The following is a 19643-nucleotide window of genomic DNA, read 5'->3' as shown; positions in this document are numbered from 1 at the left end:
ATAGAAAGGAAAGGGGCATACAAGGTAAGAGAGTGAGAGGGATGAAATAGGGGCACATAATAGGGGCACACAGGGTAAGAGAGAGAGGGAGGAAATAGGAGAGTGGACTTGGCCAATTAGTTTGGGGCTGGGCCGATTCAGCTTGGGAGCAGGCTTGGTTGTATTGGGGGCAGGCAAGACCTATCAAGGTTGGAGGAAAGCTGGGCCTATGAGAGTTGGGGGTGGGCTAGACCTATGGATTTGGGGATGGGCTGGACTCTCAAAGTTGGGGGCAGGCCAGGCAGCATCATGTGCTGAGGGAAATATTATCTGTGCTGCCCTGTGGTGCGGGGCCCCCCAGAGGTGCTGGGCCCTATTGGGCCCAATTGGTCCAATAGGCCTAAGGCCGGCCCTGTCGGTGACCTAACACAGTCATAACCAGCCCAAGCACAGAGTAGCCCCACAATAGTGCTCCGTACACAGGGGAATCAAGTGTAAAATAGAAAATAATATATGTAAAAATATAACCTCTCTGATCCCTCTCCAGCCCGAAATCATTCCCCGTGCCCAGTAGCCACTTGTCCCTGTCCGGATAACGGGTTTCTAGATACCGGATCCCAATACCTCTACTTCATTTCACTGTTCCTGGGTGAAAGCTCATTTCTACTATTTCTACTTATTTACATATAAATGTCATTGGCTATTAGGCTGATGAGTATTTCCTACCTCGCTGTAATGTAGTGTTTTGCAAGGGCTGCTGCTTTGGCCTGAAGCAGTTGACAGAGCTGCCATCAAGGGGGCACAGGGGGTTCAGTTGTCCCAGGCCCAGTGTTATTTAAGTACTAATGGGGCTCTGGATGCCACCGACAGAATGGTCAGACTGGGCTGGAGGGACACGGGTAAAAACCCATTGGGCCCTGGCCCCGCAGACCCAGACCTGTTTACAGCCTGCACTGCCTCCTGATTTCACTCCTCTCTGGTCCAGATTTTGCCACAACTGCAGGACAGTACACGGCTCACGGGGCCCCTGTGGCGCTTTATATTGCATAAAGCCGGAGCGTCATCCTACTATGAATTCTGGGGGCATTTATACATGAAATTGACACCATGCCATCTTGCTATGAATTCTTGGGGTTTTATACATGGAATTGCCACCATGCCATCTTGATATATTTTCTGGGGGTATTTATACATGGAATTGCCATTCTGCTATGAATTCTGGGGGTATTTATTAATGAAGTTGCACTTATGCTGTGAATTCTGGGGGATTTATAAATTAAGTTGCCATTCTTCTATGAGTTCTAGGGGTATTTATACATGGAATATCTACTGTGCCATCCTGCTTTCTGGGCAGGGGGGTATACAGAAAATACAGGGTTTAAGATCTTAGTACAAAGTGAATCCAGGAAATGGTCTAATTGCATCTTGGAGTCAGGAAGAAATTTTTTGAAGAAAATTGGATAAGCTTTAGAAGGGGTTGTTCTCCTTCCTTTGTATCAGCTAGAAGTTAGACAAGTTTTACTAAGGCCAAAAGGCTAGACGTGTCTTTTTTCAACCTAAATTACCATGTTTATATATATTATTATGATGATGCAGTGGGATTAAAGAATTGTACAGCTGCCCCATTATAATATAACACTTTATTTAATTGTATATTGTGCTTGGCCTGCAAGTTTTCTCTATATCTTACTGCTCATGGTGCCATTGTCCATTGCTCTCTATGTATGTATTTGGTGTGCCAGTGCCCTCTGCTTCTTACTATATAATGTTCTTTATAGTACTTGTGGTGCCTTCTCTGTAGTATGTTCTTGGGAGATCAGTACTTACTGCTCCTTTGTATGTCTTTTGAGTATCTCACAGTCTCTGCATGTAATGTACTTTAAGTGCCAGAATCTTTTTACCCATAATGTTTTTGTAGTGCCAGCATTCACAGCTCTGTTAGAATTGTACATGTGGTGTTAATACCCCTTTTCCTGCAGTACCAGACTTTAAGTAAATTTGCCCCCACTGTTATGGTATAATTTTCCTGAAAATTCAGTGAAAGGACACATTAAAGTGGGTGGAGTTCAAAGGGAGTGGCCAAAAGGGGGCGTGATCAAAAATTAGCTTCTTCTGTCTGGTCCCCCCTGCCAAAACCCTCTTCTGCTGCCTATGGAACTGCATACCTACAGTGCTACTGTGGGCATTGAACCTTTCTGCTACAAGATTTAAATATATAGCAAACACATTCAGACAGAACTTTAAAGGGATCACTTTACCCCTATGCTAGTCAGAAGCACCAACCACTGAGCCATTCTGTCTGCTGTGACTGTGACAGAAGCAAAAGATTTATCTGGGGCACTTCTTATAAAGACCCCTGTATCCTGCCCACCCTCTTTCACACCTACCCCATCAAAAGAAAGGCTGGTAGACCTAGGCCTGTTGTATGATCATGGTGGCCACTAGCCATTCCAATATCATATGACTTATGGGTCTCAGTTCAACAGAATTACATACAACTTAAGGCGTGTACTGTTTGTCCAATGGCCCAGAGCCGATTTTATAAACTGCAGGGCCCAATTGGGGCTCCCTATAGGGTTGCCACCTGGCCGGTATTTTACCGGCCTGGCCGGTAAAAATGATGGTTGATCCCAATGTTATTAATAGGGAATATAGATAAATATATAGGAAGGCCGGTATTTTTTTCCAAAAAAGGTGGCAACCCTAGCTCCCTACAATGTTCCCTCTAATTCCTTCTCGGTTATGGGCGCCAACAAATCATTTTGTGCGCACATTTTAAACTTATTTGTGCAGTTTTTAAAAACTGTGTGCTCCGAATTGATACAGAATATTTACACAAAATTCTTTGTGCATGCCACTATTTGTTGTGTGCGATGGCCTCAAAATTTGTGTGCACACACTAGCGTCCGTAGACAAAGTGCTTCTGGTTGGCAAGGGGTTCAAGGCTGATCCGGCAAAGTTTGCCAAGACTGTTCACCTCTCTCTCTTTCATCCAGTTTATCTTCAGCATTACATGGCACAATGTGGTCCTATATAATATATAGAGAGAGAGAGAGGGAGAGGGAGAGAGAGAGAAAGAGAGAGAGAGAGAGAAAGGATATAGGGGCACACAGGGCAAGAGGAAATAGAGGCACAAAGGGGGGAGGGAGGGTATAGGGGCACACATGGGAAAAGAGGGGGAAGGAAATAGGGGGACCGGGAAAGGGAGAGAGAGCAGGGGATGTAGGGGCACATGGAAAGAGATAGAGAGAGGAATTGGAGGTAAGCAGGGGAAGAAAGAAGAGGGAGGATCCATTTTTCTTGGTTACTGTTCCTTTAAGAAAGAACTATGGCTTCTTCCATTACTGACTCCCCATAAGCTCTAAAACCATTTCAGATAAGTCAAGTGAATGGGAAAGTATTGGCAGAGAGGAGGCAGCTGTGCGGAGTGATACTTACTGTACTGCACAGTAGATAACATATACGCTCTGTAAGAATCCCATTGCACACTACTACTTGTTTCTATGAACTATATTTTCATTTATATGTTGTCATCTTCAGTATAAATATTTCAGATGCAACCTTTTTCATTGTTAAAGGTTTTAGGGAGGGTATGGCGTCTTTTTCAATATCAAATTATATGCTACATTATAATTACATTTTTCTGAAAGCATACAACTTTCTCTGGCCAGACACAACAGCCCCTTCCAAGAGGAGCCACTTAAGCATGTCCACTGGAACTGCCCTCAATTTTCTTTCCTTGTCATGGCTCTAGTGCATGTTTGTCACCCTGAAAAAACAGGAGAAGAGGCTCCGTGCCAGAGGAACCTTCGACATTATGTGGAGGGAGTGCTGATGGTTGTGGGAATTGTACCCTTTTAAAAACATGTAGGTCCACTGAACTCCCAATCCACTGAAATGCAATAAGCCCTACCCCTCAATAAGTCCCCAACTGAGCTGCATTATATTGTAAAAAGAGTTGGGGGCAACAAAAGCATGAAAATTTTTCCTGGGGTGCAAATAAGGGCAGCTAACCAACTGTGGCATTACGCCAGGTCTCTGGCAGAGACTCGCTGTGTGTAACTTGCCCAACTAAATAAGGATGAGCTGCTCTCTTGTGTCACAGGGAAGAACTGCAGTCAGTTTCATGTATCTGATACAGGGGAAATAAACAAGCGCTCCTACATTAAGGATTCATGCAGACCCAATAAGCCCACCCAGATTCACAATAACTGCTCCCCTTAGGCCAGCCTCCATGCACCATCATATCACCCCTGTACACATGCGCAGTTGCTCCTTACTCGCGACAGACGCCCCTCTCGCTTGTGCATGCACAATTGTTCCTCTGTTTCAAAAAATGGTCTCCTGGTCTCCCATTCCCCAGTGCTTCCGTAAATTAAATGCGTCTGGCGGCATGCCACCCCTAAAATCGAGCCACCCTAGGTCCAGGCTTCTGTGGCCTCCTACAAAGATGTTAAAGGGGTGGTTCACCTTTAAGTTAACTTTTATAATGTTATAGAATGTTATACAAATTCTAGATATTTCAATTGATCTTCATCAATATTACATTTTTTTTTATAATTTTTGAATTATTTGGTTTGCCTTCTTGGTTTGCCTTCTTCTTTTGACTTTCCAGCTTTCTAATGAGGGTCACTGACCCCATCTATAAAACAAATGCTCTGTAAGGCTTCACATGTATTGTTATTGCTACTTTTTATTACTCATCTTTCTATTCATGCCTCTCCTATTCATATTCCAGTCTCTTATTCAAATCAATGCATGGTTGCTAGAGTAATTTGGACACTAGCAACCAGATATAATTGTAAACCTGAAATTGTAAACTGGAGATCTCTAAATAAAAAGCTAAATAACTCAAAAACCACAAATAATAAAAACCAATTGCAAATTGTCTCAGAACATCACTCCCTACATCATACTACATCATACAGAGATGAACAATCCCTTTAAAGGGATACATCTACTGTTAATATGAATGAACCCCCCTCTTTCTTTTCCAAATAATGAAAACCGGGCAGGATTTCCTAAGATTGACGTACTGACCGACCAATCGCTAATTCATAGCCTCGCCCTCCTGATGCAGTGACATGCCCGCCCCCATACATCATGGCCCTGAACCCCTTGGATATGGCATCTATTGGTAGACATTGACAGGAGAACATGTGGATGGGCAGAAATTGCCCTGTACGAGTCACATGTTTGACTGCTTTGAACAGTTGAACGCAATTCTGCTCCGTGGGGTGTAACACATAGCACTGATATGCAGTGGATCTGAATCCACATTTCACAGTCACTTGCAGGGAGGAGAGATTTAGACAGATATTTTTGGCATTGCAATGAATCTTTTCACCACAGAAAATAAATTATTATATTGATCAATTTTTAATTGGTATAAAACCCACCAGTATATTTTACAGACCTGGGACTACCACAAAAATGATTGTGTGATAATGAACGTGCCCCCTAAATATTATTTTGACATGATAGTTTTATCACTTGTATTTCTGGTATAAACATTACTGTGTTGTTTATGTTTTCTGTTGAAATACCAGCATGTTATATATATCCATTAGAGCAGCAAGCACAGTAAGGACCACATATAATCGTAATACACACTTGACCTGTAGCTACTGCCCTTAATGGCTCCTTTTTTTAATACCGCTATTTTTCTGACAACCAACTTTAAAAAAAACTCACAGACTCTTCGTTTTTATTAAATTTATTTAAAATATATTTTTCTCGTGTTAATTAATTGTAAACTTTACAATTCTAGAAAATGGAGAAATAAAATATTTCTAAGGAAATAAAGTATTCAAATTCTTAAAAGGATTAAATAAACACATTAATTCTTCATTTTTTAAATCAATATTTTCTTGAATGTGGAGATTTTGTTTTCCAGTCTTCACTCTTTCAGGTATTTTTGTGGGTCCTGGACTGGACTTTTCTTATTTGCATATCCAATCCCTGTAAGATCCCTGTATATGAATAGGTATCACTGAGCCTAATAGCTGATCAGAGGGTAACAGTGTTATCATGTGCCTGCAGGTGACAGTTGTTGGTTCCTCAGGGGACTCTACATCAGTGGATCCTTCCCTCTTGCATATCCAGTCGTCTATTAGGCTTTTGGGGCATTTTAGAGTCAGGTTCTGAATAGAAGTAAAAAGTAATGATGAACCCTATACATTTTTATATGTATTTATATATATATATATATATATATATATATATATATATATATATATATATATAGACAAATACAAGATTCCTCTGCACTCAACCCATTATCAATATATTTAAGACAGAGACATTTTGTGCATACTGCTACTGAAAAATGCCTTACCCTTTAAACAAAACAGGGATTGTTTGTCCATATATTGCAATATATTTAAGCTGGCCAACTACGTCAAAGTCATCCCATATCTGGCCAGTCCTATGCTCAATTTTCATCTGATTCATTAAGAATTCTATGGTTTAATTATACATTTTATAAAAGGGACGAATACGTTTTACCTGCAACTTACTAGCTGCTTTCAAAGTAAAACTCCCAAACTTGGCTGCCCTTTTATTAGACACCAGTGGGATCACCTGACTATAGTTGGAGGGGGTGGGAGCTACAACATAGAGCTGGTCACTGCTCTTGTAGAACTATAACAAACAAGGGAAAGTTGTGCTCACCACTAGTTTTTAAAAACATTAGGCGGGGGTGCAATGAGGGTGTGACCACAAAATACATATAGACAAATACAAGATTCCTCTGCACTCAACCCATTATCAATATATTTAAGACAGAGACATTTTGTGCATACTGCTACTGAAAAATGCCTTACCCTTTAAACAAAACAGGGATTGTTTGTCCATATATTGCAATATATTTAAGCTGGCCAACTACGTCAAAGTCATCCCATATCTGGCCAGTCCTATGCTCAATTTTCATCTGATTCATTAAGAATTCTATGGTTTAATTATACATTTTATAAAAGGGACGAATACGTTTTACCTGCAACTTACTAGCTGCTTTCAAAGTAAAACTCCCAAACTTGGCTGCCCTTTTATTAGACACCAGTGGGATCACCTGACTATAGTTGGAGGGGGTGGGAGCTACAACATAGAGCTGGTCACTGCTCTTGTAGAACTATAACAAACAAGGGAAAGTTGTGCTCACCACTAGTTTTTAAAAAACATTAGGCGGGGGTGCAATGAGGGTGTGACCACAAAATACATATAGACAAATACAAGATTCCTCTGCACTCAACCCATTATCAATATATTTAAGACAGAGACATTTTGTGCATACTGCTACTGAAAAATGCCTTACCCTTTAAACAAAACAGGGATTGTTTGTCCATATATTGCAATATATTTAAGCTGGCCAACTACGTCAAAGTCATCCCATATCTGGCCAGTCCTATGCTCAATTTTCATCTGATTCATTAAGAATTCTATGGTTTAATTATACATTTTATAAAAGGGACGAATACGTTTTACCTGCAACTTACTAGCTTAAAGTTGGCCAGCTTAAATATATTGCAATATATGGACAAACAATCCCTGTTTTGTTTAAAGGGTAAGGCATTTTTCAGTAGCAGTATGCACAAAATGTCTCTGTCTTAAATATATTGATAATGGGTTGAGTGCAGAGGAATCTTGTATTTGTCTATATGTATTTTGTGGTCACACCCTCATTGCACCCCCGCCTAATGTTTTTAAAAACTAGTGGTGAGCACAACTTTCCCTTGTTTGTTATAGTTCTACAAGAGCAGTGACCAGCTCTATGTTGTAGCTCCCACCCCCTCCAACTATAGTCAGGTGATCCCACTGGTGTCTAATAAAAGGGCAGCCAAGTTTGGGAGTTTTACTTTGAAAGCAGCTAGTAAGTTGCAGGTAAAACGTATTCGTCCCTTTTATAAAATGTATAATTAAACCATAGAATTCTTAATGAATCAGATGAAAATTGAGCATAGGACTGGCCAGATATGGGATGACTTTGACGTAGTTGGCCAGCTTAAATATATTGCAATATATGGACAAACAATCCCTGTTTTGTTTAAAGGGTAAGGCATTTTTCAGTAGCAGTATGCACAAAATGTCTCTGTCTTAAATATATTGATAATGGGTTGAGTGCAGAGGAATCTTGTATTTGTCTATATGTATTTTGTGGTCACACCCTCATTGCACCCCCGCCTAATGTTTTTAAAAACTAGTGGTGAGCACAACTTTCCCTTGTTTGTTATAGTTCTACAAGAGCAGTGACCAGCTCTATGTTGTAGCTCCCACCCCCTCCAACTATAGTCAGGTGATCCCACTGGTGTCTAATAAAAGGGCAGCCAAGTTTGGGAGTTTTACTTTGAAAGCAGCTAGTAAGTTGCAGGTAAAACGTATTCGTCCCTTTTATAAAATGTATAATTAAACCATAGAATTCTTAATGAATCAGATGAAAATTGAGCATAGGACTGGCCAGATATGGGATGACTTTGACGTAGTTGGCCAGCTTAAATATATTGCAATATATGGACAAACAATCCCTGTTTTGTTTAAAGGGTAAGGCATTTTTCAGTAGCAGTATGCACAAAATGTCTCTGTCTTAAATATATTGATAATGGGTTTGAGTGCAGAGGAATCTTGTATTTGTCTATATGTATTTTGTGGTCACACCCTCATTGCACCCCCGCCTAATGTTTTTAAAAACTAGTGGTGAGCACAACTTTCCCTTGTTTGTTATAGTTCTACAAGAGCAGTGACCAGCTCTATGTTGTAGCTCCCACCCCCTCCAACTATAGTCAGGTGATCCCACTGGTGTCTAATAAAAGGGCAGCCAAGTTTGGGAGTTTTACTTTGAAAGCAGCTAGTAAGTTGCAGGTAAAACGTATTCGTCCCTTTTATAAAATGTATAATTAAACCATAGAATTCTTAATGAATCAGATGAAAATTGAGCATAGGACTGGCCAGATATGGGATGACTTTGACGTAGTTGGCCAGCTTAAATATATTGCAATATATGGACAAACAATCCCTGTTTTGTTTAAAGGGTAAGGCATTTTTCAGTAGCAGTATGCACAAAATGTCTCTGTCTTAAATATATTGATAATGGGTTGAGTGCAGAGGAATCTTGTATTTGTCTATATGTATTTTGTGGTCACACCCTCATTGCACCCCCGCCTAATGTTTTTAAAAACTAGTGGTGAGCACAACTTTCCCTTGTTTGTTATAGTTCTACAAGAGCAGTGACCAGCTCTATGTTGTAGCTCCCACCCCCTCCAACTATAGTCAGGTGATCCCACTGGTGTCTAATAAAAGGGCAGCCAAGTTTGGGAGTTTTACTTTGAAAGCAGCTAGTAAGTTGCAGGTAAAACGTATTCGTCCCTTTTATAAAATGTATAATTAAACCATAGAATTCTTAATGAATCAGATGAAAATTGAGCATAGGACTGGCCAGATATGGGATGACTTTGACGTAGTTGGCCAGCTTAAATATATTGCAATATATGGACAAACAATCCCTGTTTTGTTTAAAGGGTAAGGCATTTTTCAGTAGCAGTATGCACAAAATGTCTCTGTCTTAAATATATTGATAATGGGTTGAGTGCAGAGGAATCTTGTATTTGTCTATATGTATTTTGTGGTCACACCCTCATTGCACCCCCGCCTAATGTTTTTAAAAACTAGTGGTGAGCACAACTTTCCCTTGTTTGTTATAGTTCTACAAGAGCAGTGACCAGCTCTATGTTGTAGCTCCCACCCCCTCCAACTATAGTCAGGTGATCCCACTGGTGTCTAATAAAAGGGCAGCCAAGTTTGGGAGTTTTACTTTGAAAGCAGCTAGTAAGTTGCAGGTAAAACGTATTCGTCCCTTTTATAAAATGTATAATTAAACCATAGAATTCTTAATGAATCAGATGAAAATTGAGCATAGGACTGGCCAGATATGGGATGACTTTGACGTAGTTGGCCAGCTTAAATATATTGCAATATATGGACAAACAATCCCTGTTTTGTTTAAAGGGTAAGGCATTTTTCAGTAGCAGTATGCACAAAATGTCTCTGTCTTAAATATATTGATAATGGGTTGAGTGCAGAGGAATCTTGTATTTGTCTATATGTATTTTGTGGTCACACCCTCATTGCACCCCCGCCTAATGTTTTTAAAAACTAGTGGTGAGCACAACTTTCCCTTGTTTGTTATATATATATATATATATATATATATATATATATATATATATATATATATATATATATATATATATATATATATATATATAGCAGAGAAACATCTGAGTTATTTTACTGACCTGAAATTCCATGGAATATGTTGGCATATAGAGGAAAAGCCCAAACATTCCTGCCCACTCCAGTGTTGCAAGTGCCGTTCTCTATTAAAAAAAAAAAAGGGAAAAAAACAAAAACGTATTTTATTAGAATAATTATTAAGGGTTGGGACGTATATGGGTTTTTATTTATGGCACAAGTGCCGTTCAGCCATACAGGATCGAGCAATAACAGGTCTGTGATGGGATGGGACATTTTTTCTTTTCCTAGGACAGTAGGAGTTCTATAACCATATAAGGGATCAGGCTGCTGGCAAGTGCTTTATACATATCATGGAACCCAAGGTGGCTCCTTATCAACCTCAGTACAATAGGGGGGACTTTATTTGCTATAATACACAAGTTTTACATAAAATGTAAATGTATAATGACATACCAAATAGTGTGGATTGCAGCTCGACAGTATGCTACAAGTCGTCAGTGATGTTGTAACTAAAAGATGGGAAAGTACATTGTTAATACACAGACAGAGAGCAAGACAATACTAGGATGGAATGCATAAATGTAAAAAATTCTCATTAAGGGGCAGATTTATCAAAGGTCGAGGTGAATTCTTGAATGAAATAAGTTCAAATTTCAAGCTATTTTTGTGTACTTCGACTAGGGACTAGTCCAAATTAGATTTGAAAATGAAAAAAATTCGAAGATTCCAATATCGAAATGTATCATGTACTGTCTCTTTAAAAATTTGACTTAGACCATTCACCATCTAAAATCTGCCAAATTGCAGTTTTAGCCTATGGGGGACCTCCTAGAACCCATTTGGAGTCAATTGGTGGACTTTGAAAAATCAAAGTTTTTTTGGGGAAAAACTTTGATTAGAATTTGGCCAAATGCGGACCTATTTGATTACAAATGGACCTATTCGACCGGAAAAAAAAACTTTGACTTAATTTCGGTTGGTCTTTGAATTCCAATTTCAACGTTTTTTCAATTCGAAATTCGACCCTTGATAGATATGCCCCTAAATGTTGGTATAAATTCAAAAATGACTGTGCATCAAGTTGGAATACTAGAATGTAATGCTAATTATATGGCAGGGGTGTTCATACTTACGTTCTATCATTGGGATAACAGTGATCACACAAGCAAAGAACCAGTAGTAAACCATCCTTTGGCTTTTTCCGCTGGGCTGGAGTATGGCGTACAGTATAAATTGTACCATGTTGTATACGCATCCCGTGCCAAATCCCACAAATGCTCCTGTAAGGTGACCCGTTTCTGAATCATTCCCCTACAATAAAGACACAGCAATTAGTTGCCTAATTTTAGGTTTCAATATGAAATTTAGTAAAAAGGAAGAGGTTTTATTTACCCTAACATAACCAGCCAGGAGAAAGCCAGCACAGGATAGGAGTCGAAGGAATAATATGAGTCTATTTTAGACACGTGTGACTTTGGGTTGGTACAGCTTGATGAATTTATAGTTCAGGAGCTTTACAGCAACATCTGAAAATAGAAATACATTTTATTAGCTTATGGGTTAATTAGGGGTTAATTTTTTGACCACACCCCTTTCTGTGGCCACACCCCCTAATTACCATGTTTGTTTTACAAAATTTGTCAGGTTATGAAAGTTTGAAAATATTTCTCCTTATCTGTGTTTTTGCGTCTCAAAATTGTTACAAAGTATCTTAATTGCACCTGTTAGCTGTTCTGGGCTCTCTGCTAAAAGCCAATTAAGTGAGAAACTTTGTTTCTTTTTCTGGCTGTTCAGTGCAGAGAAAAGAGGGACTTTCCAGTACAAATGAGGGACTGCAGGTTGAGCTGTCAAAAGAGGGACTGTCCCTCCGAAAAAGGGACAGTTGGGAGGTATGCACGTTGCCTAATAATATATGAAATGCTGTTAGTGTCACTTACCTAGAATGCTGGAAATTGTTACTGTTATCCTACCAACAGCCATCTCTGGTAGTTTTGTTCTTAAGTCACTATAAGATAAATAGAAATCATGTTATTAGTTGGTTTCCTGGCTGCTATCCAGCCCAAGTATATTCCATATAGGTAAAGAACATAGAATTACCTTATAAATGGCACCAAGTGTATGTGTCCCTGAGTCAGAGCTACAGTATAAGCCACTAGCAGGTATGTCATGTGACTGTGATCTGAGTGGGCAGCATCTTGACATTATGATATCTCTAGCTGAGAGCAGGCAATTACCAGTTACAAGCTGACTTTGTGACTGACCATAATATAATCATAATATTATTATACACAATAATTATCATTTATTCTGATTATAAAATAATTACAGCATTGAAATCTGTAGTGGCGCCTTAGATACCTTCCTACAGAATCCTGGGAGTGATGCATTATATTTCAGAATGCTAAAGTCAATAATTACAGGGCCCGTTGTAGTTTATATGTATTTTGTGTTATCACTCCCTGTATCTTTTCTGCAGTTGGGTGGGATGGAATCCAGCAATACATTCCCTAGAATATGACACATTTTGTGAATTGACACCGAGCAAATGGATTTGCAGTTGTATCTTTATCTGCAATCATGTTTTTTCATACAATAAAAATCTTGTATTGGGGTAATATCCCTTACTCATTGTTAACCCTTGATGTACCACCAACCTTTTGTTTGGGGGAACCCTTGAGGGAAACACACCAGGCAGAGAGTTGCAGTTCCAACACGTTCTCTTTATTTTCACAGCCTTCAGTTAAGGAGCAGCACTTTCACAGGGTTCAATCTCCCAGCTTTCCACATGACACTTTCAGTAGCTGCACACTGCCTAGTGGCTAACCTAAACATATGTATTAACCCAGGAGTGTTCATACTTTACTATTGTGAGGTCTACTTTTAGTGATGTTGTACCGTTATGATCTACACCTATAAAAGCATTGTTAGCATTCTGTTCCATGGAAAATATTACTTAAATATTATATTGATTTAAAGGAAATTTATATTGCTATATTTAATAAACAACTATTTATTATGTAACATGACTTGTAAAAAGGCATTCAGTCTTGAGGATAATAAAGATGGGGGTTATTCAGCAGTAAGGTTTATACACACAGCAAGTTGCAGCGAGTCCTGTAACAGTCCCAATAGTGCTCCATCCAGGCACCCAATAAATCAATGTAATTCGAATGAGGAACAGAAGGACAGAGTCGCAGGTTTAACTGCTAAAGTGCATTTGTAATCGTCGTGTGGACTCGAATTACAAAGATGGGGGTTAACTTACCCCAAAGAAAGGGGGGTCCAGGTTCTCAAGCCCCAGACCTTCAGCTAGGGGAGGCAAATGATATGCAAATAGATAATAAAGAGCTGGCACATACCAGACCGCACTCCTTCGATTGATAGTTAAAAAGTATTTATATAGGCAAAATTCATAACAGCAAAGCCTTACGCGTTTCATGCCTTATGGGCTGACAGACAACAAAACATGTAGTTATATTTAAATGAAAAGTGACCAATCAAAAAACATGTCAGGCACTATGACATGCTAGTCATAGAATGGCCAGTTCTCACCAACTTTTTGATTATTAATTTTTTTATAGTTATTGAATTATTTGTCTTCATCTTTGCATTAAAACCCCAAGTCTTTCAAAGTATCATCAGACAACCCCTTAATTTGTATGCTCCAAGTACATTAAAAAAGAAATGGAAAAACATTTAACCACCTACATATGTGGTGTGGATGAACCAGATACATTACCTTGACAGGTTTAGCTGGAGTATTTTCGGATATTTAGCAGCTTTGAGGTAAAATAAATATTTAGAAATTAGATTTTTAAATGTTGGTTGTGGTCATGGAATGATGGGTTGGCAGGTTTCAAACTGGGCTACTAATTTAAAGCCCAGGCTGGTTTTGAAACTACAAACTAGACAAGGTATGAATTTGGGCTACTTTTTTGGGCCTTTGGCTGGTTTTTACTTTGGAAACCAGCCAAAGTTTTTTCTTGCCTTAAGGTGCTAAGCCTGTGTCTCCCAGTATATGTTGGGTAATGTCGTTTTTGTTTAACAATTTGCAGACTGCCAAGTTTAATGTAAGACTACAATACCCAGCATGCAATGGGACTAACTTGTGTAGAAGTCAGGAGTTATCAGATTTTGGGCTCTGTACCCCAGTCTCCCTTCCCTCTTAAAGTGGACCTGTCACCCAGACATAAAAATCTGTATAATAAAAGTCCTTTTTAAACTAAGCATGAAATCGAATTTCTGTTTTTTTTTTTTAAGCATTCATAGATGTAAGCTCATTTAAAAAATCTCAGCTGTCAATCAAATATTGTCTGCTCCTCCTCGGGGATAGAGGCGGGGCAGACAATTACTTTCACTTTCCATTCAGCACTTCCTAGATATCGCTGCTTTGCCGACATTCCCCCGTTCTCTTCACTGTTTAATTGTGTAGCCAGGGCATGGGGATGGACTTTGGGTCCCCCATTCTGGTGCACAAACAAGATTCTGAGATGATGCAAGACTTGCCTTAATAACAGTGTCCACAAAATGGCTACTGCCTGCTTGCTGTAATTATGAATTCCCAGACTGAAGGAAACAAGATTCAACTATTTTATAAATGTAATTAAAGTTAATTTTGCTTGACTAATGTGATAAAATTGACTATTTTTTTGTGGTGATGGGTCCTCTTTAAGCATTCTCGCATTTTCCGGTGACTTTCCTCAATTTCAGACAATTTTGGGGCAAAAATCTGCTGGCCACCAAAATGTCTAGAGATTGAGCTGTTTTACAAATATTTATTGAAATTGTATATGTATTAGGGCCTCATGTATTTATGTCCCTGTTGACGATTTTGCTTCATGGAAAAATGTGCAAATCAGTGAAAAAGGCGTATTTTCATATATATGCATTTATTTTTAAGACATTTTTTTCACTGCACATATTGTGCTATTTTTGGGATACTTTTGAAGTGCCTCTTGGCTAGTTTTGGGCTGGTTTTGTAGTTTTCCAGGGCTGGATTTACATAGTGGGCACCCCTAGGCCCACTGCCGTTTGTCACCCTTGTCCCCTCCAGTAGGACAGGAACAATGGAGATTGGGGCATGGGAAATTTAAAAAAATTATTGTATCTTCAGCGCATCCCCAGTGTTTTTGAACCAATGTGGGTGTGGTTGGACAGCGTGCCGCCCCCCTTAAATCCTGCTGCCTTAGGCCCGGGCCTAGATGGCCTTTCCACAAATCCGGGCCTGACTGGCTGTTTTTGAAAATTAGACCTGGCAACCCGGAAGTGAATGTCATTTGAAAGTACCTGGTGCTTGGTGGCAATTCCCATTCACTGGGGCAATTTAGAACACTTTACCTCTGTTGTCATACCACAAGGGTGGGGTGGGGCCTGGGGTAACATGAACCCCAAATTTGAAGACTTGAACACTGATCAGACCAACATAATATATTTTGAGCACCTGCCCAAAAGCAGCTAATTTTATTTATTTCTTTTGAATCCATGGACGTTATTTTCAGAGTGAGAGGGTGACATGGAACACAGATAGCAAAAGCAACGGGAGGAGACGGAGACTAGCTGTGATTGGCAGGAGCTCTAAAGAGAAGCAGTATGACTGAGCCCATAGAGATGCTGTAGGAATGAAGGGGAGGTGTTCCCAGCACCTTGGTGCAATATTCCCTGCCGGCCCTTTCAATTTTCTCCCCTGCTGACAGCAGCTCTCCCCTTCTGCTTCCTCTTTCTCCCCCCCGCTCAGCTGATTGGAACAGTCCCCTCCTCCAGTCCGTCCTCTGTCTGTTCGCTGCGTTCAGCTGACAGCATCTTCCCCAGTTCCCTGGCAAAGGAGCGCATTGGGCTGCAGCACTAGCGGATCAGAATGGCACCGAGCGGACTGAAGGCGGTGGTGGGAGAGAGTAAGTGGGTGACTGTGGGGGTGCATGTTTGGGAGAGGGGTTGTTAGTGTATTGCCTATGTATGTCGCCCCCAGACCCCTCCCTTTCTTCATCCTGCACCATTCTCTTTATCCCATCCTTCCCAGCCACATCTCCATCCTGTCACCCTACCTTGCCCCACCTCCCTCAGGCTACAACTACCCCAGGCCTATATTCATTTCACTAGGAAGGGAACAAATGTGCCCTCCACTATACTGCAACGTCTATCATTTCTCTTAACCCCGCCTTTCCCCATTCACCCCATCCGTCCTCCCTCCCTCCATCTTTGCCATCCTCTCTGCAATCTCAAACACCAGCTCCATGTCATCTCCCCAAAATCTACTGCCTATTTTATCTATATCCCCCCCCCCAGCTGCTAGTGAACTGCAGAATCCTGGCTGCTAGGGGGTGCTGGGAGTTTTATACTCAATACTTAGCACTCAGCAGCCTATAATAATATCCCTCCCTCTGTCACACATCACTGCTGCTGCTGCTTAACCCACTCACTGCCTGACATCTCCTCTGTCCGCCCCTTTTACTGTGTTATTTCCAAGCCTTGGTTTTGGGAAGGGGAGGGGTTGTATGGATTTGGGGAATACAGTTGTATATAGATACATATATCCTACTCTGACAGTTATTATAGCTTCTGGTCATATCATGGTTGAGACGGCGATTGCAGTGCATCCAGTGTGCCCAGAGATATACAAAATTATTTGTTGGTGTTTTTTGCCACTAATCCCCCATACTGTGCAGTAAATTGAGACAATGCAGAGTAATCGCTGTGCTGTACAGCAGGGGTAAATGTTAGTGTATGAAGGCGCAAACAGTCCATATGCCATGTATTAGATTTAGGTTTAGATTCCCCCGTTTTTGTATGTGAATGGATTTTAAGTTTGGTGCCTGCTTCTTTCAATACAAATGTAGTGTATTGTGAAAGGAGCTATGAAAACTGTTATGAGACTTTGGAATAGGAGGGGATAGCAGAGCAGCCATGATGGCTACCAGAGGAGGAGTAATTGGAGCTGTAGTGAGAATGTGTATAGTATAAATTATTGGATTTAGTGAAGCTGTAGTGAGGCTGGATGTAGCAAGGGTTAGTGGAGATGTAGTGAGAGTGGGTATAGGAGGAGTAAGTGGAACACTAGGGAGAGCTGATATAATAAGAGCAATTGGAGCAGTAATGGCAAAGTGGTATAGGCATATCTTGTGGAGCCTGTGGAACAGTAAGGTGGAGTGGAGCATTGGAGGATATAGTGGAGCTATAATGGAATGTTTTAGAGGGATCAGTAGTAGTAGTAGTAATAATAATACTGGTGTAAATTATGTACTAGTAGAAGAAAAATAAAAGTCTGGTATGGGTGTTTATTGGAGCAGCAATGACTGCAAGGTATAGGTATGTTAGTGGGATGATAATGAGAGTAAGGTATAATATTGAAGCTGCAATAACAGTGGGGTATAAAATGGGTTGATAGAAAGGATAGTGTGGAATGGGTGATGGGGTGTAAGAGCAGTTAGAGTTAGTGGAGAAAGGCATATTATAAGAGGGATTAGTGGAGCTGTAGTATGAGTGGGTATAGAAGGGGTTAGTGGAACAGTAATATGAGTGGGTACAGGAGGTTTAGTGGAGCAGTAATTTGAGTGGGTATAGGAGAAGTTGAGCAGCAAAGAGAGTGTAGTATGTGGTGAGTTAGTGGTGCAGTAGTAAAAGTGGTGTATAGGAGGGCTTAAAGAAGCAGTAATGTAATGGGATTTGAATTGAATTTTAAACAGCAGTGGTAGTGGGAGAAGTAAAAAAAAAAAAAAGATTGCCAGTGCACAGATAATTTCCCTGCATAATATACTCTTGCTAACAAAACAGTCACAACAAAGAATGAAGCTTGGGATTGCATACTGGGCCCAAGGCCCAGACATAGAGTATCTTCATGGTCCGTGTTTTGCCCCGTTTATCCCCATAGATTTATTTTGTGATGAAAACAATAGGCAAAAAGTATGTTAGGCAAAAACTATGTTACGCACAAGCACTATTCATCGCATGTTGAACAACAGGGTGCACTGCCCCTTTAATGGAGCATTACTGAGAGTAATTATGGATCAAACATGAAAGTGATTATATATACTCAGTATTTGGGTAAGGGCTGGACACTCCTGATTAGCAGGCCTCAAAGGGAAGGGTTTATCTGAGAGTGGAATGTATCTGGTTGTAACTGAGCATGACCAGGTTTTGTAGGGGTGTGGCCTAAATTGCCCCAAAATTATTTTACATCTACGATCTTTAAGAGCAATTGTGGTAAAATGATAGTTAGGCGCATTTGCACAGTTCTTGCTGTTTGGTATGTAATAGCCACCAATCAGCAATTTGCTTTTTCTGAATAGAGCCTTACTTGCGCTTGCCCAATAGCCAACCAGCCCCTCTATAATCCTCTCATTGTCCTTTGCTATTCAAAGAGAGCGACAGCAGTGCCTCCTGTAAGTCATCCACTCTTACATATTGGCAGGGGCATGATGCAACTAGAAATTTGTTTAAAATTTAAAAAGCCTTATGGTTGGAATACCCACTGCACTGCCCACTAGCACTTAAGGGGTGGGTCACTTTTAAGTTAACTTTTAGTATGTTATAGAATGGCTTATTCTAAGAATCTTTTCAACTAGTCTACATTTTTTTTTTTAATATAGTTTTTGAATTACTTGCCTTCTCTCACCCTTTCCAGCTTTCAAATGGGGGTCACTGACACCATCTAAAAAAACAAATGCTCTGCAAGGCTACACATTTATAGTTGTTACTTTTTATTACTCATCTCTCTATTCAGGCCTCTCCTATGGTTATTCCTCTCTCTCACTCATTCAAATCAATGCATGGTTGCTAGGGTAATTTGGGTCCTAGCAACCAGATTGCTGTAATTGCAAACTAGAGGGCAGCTGAATAAAATGCTAAATAACTCACCAACCTCAGATAGTAAAAAATTAATACAGTGGCAAATTGTCTTAGACTGTTACTCTCATCATACTAAAGATAAGCAACGCCTTTAAGCATAGCTGTGGAATATATAGGTGCCTTATTAATAATGAACACGTCTGGTCACAGTAGCCGGAGCCAATATATCTTTCTCAGTGGCCCATATGGCCTGCCCTAAATCATCTCCTCATTTATCCCTCCCCCACTGGTTTAGTGACAAATTGCAGTCTGTTAATCAGTTTGTGGCCAAAGGACAACCTGGTAATGAATCCCTTGCCTCCCTGCGCCTTCTTATTTATTCTTTCATCCCTTGTAGAAACTGCATGCTTCAGGTGTATGTTGGTGCCATTTACACCTTAATTTATGTTCCCTATACTACAGGGTGTTGCCATGTACATCACATCTCTGCTTGATTGTATTTCCTTAGTGGAGGTTTATTAATTTAAAGATTTCATTAGAGACAGGAACTGAACGTCTAGAAAGGAGTGAGGAAGAAGGAGAAAACAGGACAGGGATGTTAGAAGGTTTTAATTTAGGACAGTTGGGCAGATGGAGCT

General features: G+C 40.1%; 1 protein-coding gene across 2 annotated transcripts in view; it reads left to right on the top strand.

Moving 5' to 3' along the window:
- The first annotated feature begins 15839 nt into the window (after positions 1-15839).
- stxbp1.S (syntaxin binding protein 1 S homeolog) overlaps positions 15840-19643 on the top strand; it is a 38318-nt gene continuing 34514 nt past the window's right edge. The window contains exon 1 of one of the 2 annotated variants that reach the window (XM_018232826.2): positions 15840-16115. In XM_018232826.2, coding sequence (XP_018088315.1) covers positions 16079-16115 — 37 coding nt within the window. In that variant the 5' untranslated portion in view covers positions 15840-16078. The remainder of the gene's footprint in view (positions 16116-19643) is intronic. The other variant, XM_018232827.2, reaches the window with a different exon arrangement.

This window comes from Xenopus laevis, chromosome 8S (genome assembly GCF_017654675.1).
Source record: "Xenopus laevis strain J_2021 chromosome 8S, Xenopus_laevis_v10.1, whole genome shotgun sequence".
Taxonomy (NCBI): Eukaryota; Metazoa; Chordata; class Amphibia; order Anura; family Pipidae; genus Xenopus; species Xenopus laevis.
The sequence above is the reverse complement of the archived record's forward strand: the minus strand, read 5'-3'. Positions and strand labels throughout refer to the sequence as shown.